This window comes from Anneissia japonica, unplaced genomic scaffold (assembly GCF_011630105.1).
Source record: "Anneissia japonica isolate Jap-2015-1 unplaced genomic scaffold, ASM1163010v1 scaffold287982_len162305_cov178, whole genome shotgun sequence".
Lineage (NCBI taxonomy): Eukaryota > Metazoa > Echinodermata > Crinoidea > Comatulida > Comatulidae > Anneissia > Anneissia japonica.
The window spans coordinates 91,800-96,720 of NW_022721545.1; the positions used below are offsets into that span (position 1 = coordinate 91,800).

General features: G+C 48.8%; 1 protein-coding gene across 1 annotated transcript; it reads right to left on the reverse strand.

The window, feature by feature from the left end:
• Positions 1-3,946: 3,946 nt before the first annotated feature.
• On the reverse strand, positions 3,947-4,489 carry LOC117111591 (TNF receptor-associated factor 3-like). Its single transcript, XM_033254541.1, has one exon. It carries the CDS (start codon positions 4,487-4,489, stop codon positions 3,947-3,949), a length of 543 nt encoding a protein of 180 aa, XP_033110432.1.
• Positions 4,490-4,921: the final 432 nt, after the last annotated feature.

Consider the following 4,921-nt stretch of genomic DNA (forward strand, 5'->3'; position numbering starts at 1 on the left):
ACGGGTGGCGTCCGCGTCCACCGTGTGGTTGGTGAGATCCAAGTTCGCGAGGAGAGCCAGTCTGACGATGATCGCGTGCGCCGCCTTCTCGTTCCTGTTCTACGAGACGTTCGCCGTCGAGATATACAGGAAGTACGGATGCCACGAAACTTACGTCGTCGGTCAGGAAGAGTGTCCCCCGCACTTGCAACCGCGAACTGGATCCGACGGGCTGATGAAGGTGGTGATCTGTGTCGGAGCGTCGTTCTTCGTCCTGTCCTTCCTGCCGTCTAGATGTGTATAAGAGACAGCAGGATGGCCGACGTCGCGGCCAACGTGCTCCGTTATCACTTCGACAGCGTCCTCTCGGAAAGCAGACCGGCGCCTCCCGACTTCGAGACGTACGTGCGAGTGCTCGGCTACCGGGGCAAGGTGTCCGGGACGACGTTGCCGCGCCAGTCGGTCGAGCGCGAGATGTTCTGGCTCACGTGCCAGCTGTCCGCCATGTACTTGGAATGGACGTACTCTGAGCCGCCGAAACGGAAGCTCTGGATTCGAACTCTGATTCTGATTGGTGGTTCCTGCCGCCGTTTTCGCCGAGGCGTCGCCGGCTTCTCGCTTGTGCGTGGCCGTCGCCGGCCTCTTCTTTCACGTGGCGCCTCTGCAGTCGTTTGTCTCGCTGCTGCCGTTCGCCGCCTACTGGTGGGCGACCGTCGCCTGCTGGATTCTCTCGCACGCGCTATCCCTGCTGCTGACCGTGCGCACCGAACGGAAAGAGGAACTGGATGCGGTCAGACGATCGAAAGTCATCGATACGACGACATCGAAGACGTGGTGTTCCTGATGTACGTCGCGAAGAGGTGAATAACGATTGCTAGTACACATGACGACATCATTACGTCATCCGTCGAAATAAAAATAATAAAGAGAGGAAAGAGAACGCCAAGACTGATCATTTCGAAACACCTCGAGGACGAAATGCTGTCTCCCCAATTCGAACGGTTTGTTTCCGACGAGCTGAACAAGTTCAGCAAGACGAAGTTGTCTTCGATGAACTCGGTGGAATTCCCGAAGCGGACGAAGAGAAGTACGCTCGAAGGCACCAACATCGAGGAGGTGGGCACGAACACGTGTTTCGTCCGTCTCCGTCGAACCGACGTGTGCGATCGGTACAAAGCGATCACTGCAAACATGCCGGTCGGCACCAAAATCTTCGTGTGAATTCGGCGTATTAATTAAAAATAAAATGTGCTACATTCTCGGTACTTCGTGTATTTTCTGTTCAATTTCTTTTGATGTAACCGTAGTTCTACCTCGGCTGCCTTTCGACATACATAACGTCATTATCGTTATATTCTACTTAAGAGCGATACTCGTGGAGTTCGTTCACTCTGACTGTTGACGTCGTACTGTAAAAATCGATGGCGGACGACGAACGGGTAAGAAATCTGCAGATGCAGATGGAGGAGAGAAAAGAATATATAGAAGTACTTGAAAAAACCTTGGCCGTGGCGGCGAAGAAGAATGACGTATTGCTTGGAGAAAGGCTGTCAATACTCGAAGAAGAGAGAAGAACTTTCATCGCATCTGTCAAATCTTTAATGGATTCTGTTCTTTGCTTTACCTATATACTTGTATTGTGGTTCCTGATTGAGTTCATTGTGGAAAGGTATCGAGGTTTGACTAAGTGATGGAGAAGAAAAAAATGTACAGCATCCAAGATAATAGTAATTGTACATTATTCGACGTTTGAATGAATAAATTACGTAAAATATAAAAAAAAATAATTATGCTCGTGTAAGTTTTTTGTTGTTGTTATTGCGCTGACATACGTAGAAACATGTAGCTCGCCCTCTATAATACTAGGAGATCAGATCTTATGCCGACATTCGCTAAAAAAGAAACACAAAAGGCACACATGGTTCAAATTTTCAAACCTTTATTGCTGTCTCTTATACACATCTAGATGTGTATAAGAGACAGGTGTGTCCGTTGTCGCTCGTCCTTTGGTGCACGTTCGTCACCGACTCGAGCACGGAATAGACGACCTTTGCGAAAACCGGCGTCCGTCTGAACTTCGTTCTCGACAACGAGCGAGTCGGCGGACCACAGAGTTTCCACTCTCCCAACCAAAAACGAGTACATCTCTTCTTGCGACATTATTCCATTCTGGTTTTTGCAACTCGTCTCCAGCTTCTATTTATATAACACTTTCACCTCTCGTCCGGTGACGCATGACGTAAGTAAGATATCGATGACGACATCGTCTCGTTAGCTTTAAAAAATGGAACGACGTATATAAAAGGGGACGCTTGAAGCACGAGAGGAATCATGTCGGTGACTATGCGAATAAAGGTGTACGAGGACGGAGTCAAACGTGTGTTAGAGAGGACAAGGTCGGCTGCAGAATTGATCCGCGATTTCGAATCCGAGATTCCCGGAGAGATGACTCTGTCTTTATGCATTCGGGTCGGAGAAAAAGAAAGCATGTACGAGAGCGGACGATCCGCATGGTGTGGGGCCGTGACTGCTACATGTTCAGACTTTGGAGATGTTTCCTGTTCCAGGCCGGTTTTCGGTCTGTCGAAACTCCGATTCTGACGCTGGATCTGACCAACGTAGCCAGAAACGACGTCGTCGCCAAGCTTCTCTTCGAGTTTATCGACGGATACCGAGGAGGTGGTGGAGGACCCAAACTCTTGCATTACGACGACGTTTCCTGGTACGTCGACGCCGCTGCCATATTGACCACCGTCCAAGGCCACGATTCTGTGATGGAGAGGTTGTACCTCAGCGCGGAACAGAGACTGACGAGCTGCAAAGACCCGGACAAGGTTTGCTCTTTCGGGCAAAGACTCTCCTCCTTCATGGAATCGGATAAGATAATCGACGAGCGGTGGGAGACACTCTTCGCCTACTGCGAACGGTTCCTAATGGAAAGTTGGCAGGCGAGGCTTGACAAAACCGAACGAATCGCTTGGAGAGGCGCCTTCATTCCAGTTCGAAAGAAGTAGTTAACAAAAAAAATATGTTATGTTATTTTACTGGAAAAGTTTACAATATTAAAAATTGGAAAAAAAAGGTTTAAATTGTTTTCTTTCTCATTTTGTTACAAAGTCTGAATTTGTGTGCCAGTGTGAGTGTGTGGCTGTGAAACGTCATTATTTTGTCATTAATTCGCTAGAGTCACGTTCGTCGTGAAAGTCAACAAAGATATCGAAATATTGGCAATATACTTTTCGTGGGTAACGAAGTCACTAAGATCAAACATCATCACTTCTCTGGACGTACACACACACACACACACACTCACATACACGCGGGTAAGAAAAGATAGAAACGCAATTTATTCTTTTTGTCAACAACATTTATTTTTTCTACATTCTATTTACATTTTTTTTTATCTCTTCGATTTTAAACAACAACTTTACAACTGTGGAAGATGAAGTTGGCTCTGTTTCTCGATGCTTTCGAAGAGCCAGAAGAGGACGGTTCGCCGTTCTTTCTTATGGAAAGGTAACGTCCGGTGGCCATATTCTTGAAAGCGCTACCTTTCCACGTCTGTTTCTCCTGCCAGTGACAGAGGTCCCCTTCGCACTCGTCAACGGCCGTTATTGTTCCGTTTACTTCCGAGGACAGGTATCTACCGGAGCGGCAGGACCGCATAGTGAAGCTGTTGAGCGTAGCCGACGATCTCTGCATGTATTCGGCGTCACCCTGCGTAGTGGTATTCACTCCGGCGCCGACGGACAGAGAGTAACCGGACCAACTCGTCAACATGCATGCGAATCTCCCGACCTCGCAGTGCGTGCCGGAGGCTACGGTGCACAGAGCGCAGAGCAAAAGAATCTTGTTCATCGTCTCGTTGATCGTTTTCGACTGTCTCTTTATTGCCTCGTCGCTTATATTAGGTGGAGAAACGGAAACTCGATGACGTGCGTACTACGTCATCTAACTTGCTGTGACGTCAAACGTACAGACCTGTCGTGTCGACGATCATCTTCAGAAACATTGTGTCGTCTTTGACGTAAACGGGATTTTTCATAATGACCTGAGAAGCGAAGAGAGGGCATCCGGAAGCTATGTTCATGTCGCCGGTCGGTCTTTTGAAGCTGCTGCTTCGAGGGTCCGGTTTGAAGCTGTCCGAGAGCGTGAGCTTTCCGTCGTTCTGGTCGAGCAGCAGCATCGTCACCTTTTGATCGAACGGCCATTTGAGTAGAGCGTCGTAATCTCCTTTCATGACGACGAAGAACATGGAAACGTGCGTCCCTTTGCCCATTCCGTCGCCGTTCAGATAGATTCGGGCGCACATCTTGTATCCGAACCGACCGGCGTAGAAGGGTTGGCTGTAAAGGGATACGATTTTGCCGCTGTCCGCCTGCTGCTTCCTCATGCTCACGGAATTTAACTTCCACATCAGCACGCCGTCGTAGCTGGCTGTTTCCAGAATCTGAAAACGCAAATTCTGATCCGACAGCTTCGCGGGTTGGATGTCCATTTCCTTCTGCATGTTCGCGGAGTATTCCTCCTCCTCTTCCCACGGTTCCACCGATGGCTCCCATTTCTTCCACCTTCTTCGTCAACGCTGTCGTCGATCCGTGCATCGAATCGACCGTCCGTCGGATGTCTTCGTTCGCTTTTCTGTCTTTCTTCGCAGTCGACCCGGCCGAATTTTCGAAGTTGGATGTCCATCTGACTTTTCAGTTCGGCGACTTTGCTAACGGCTCCGGACAACTCGGCGTTTAACCACGCTACCGCCATCACGGTCATGTCGAGATGGCTTTGGACTCTCTCTTCAGCGTGCTTTTCGAGTTCCGCATTGACGCCCTGAAGTTGAGAAAGTCGAAAAAAATTAGTTGGTGTTCTTTGCATAAAGCAATCTCGAACGAATTTTCATTAAAACAATTTAGATATATGATAACCTACCTTGAAATCGCACCCG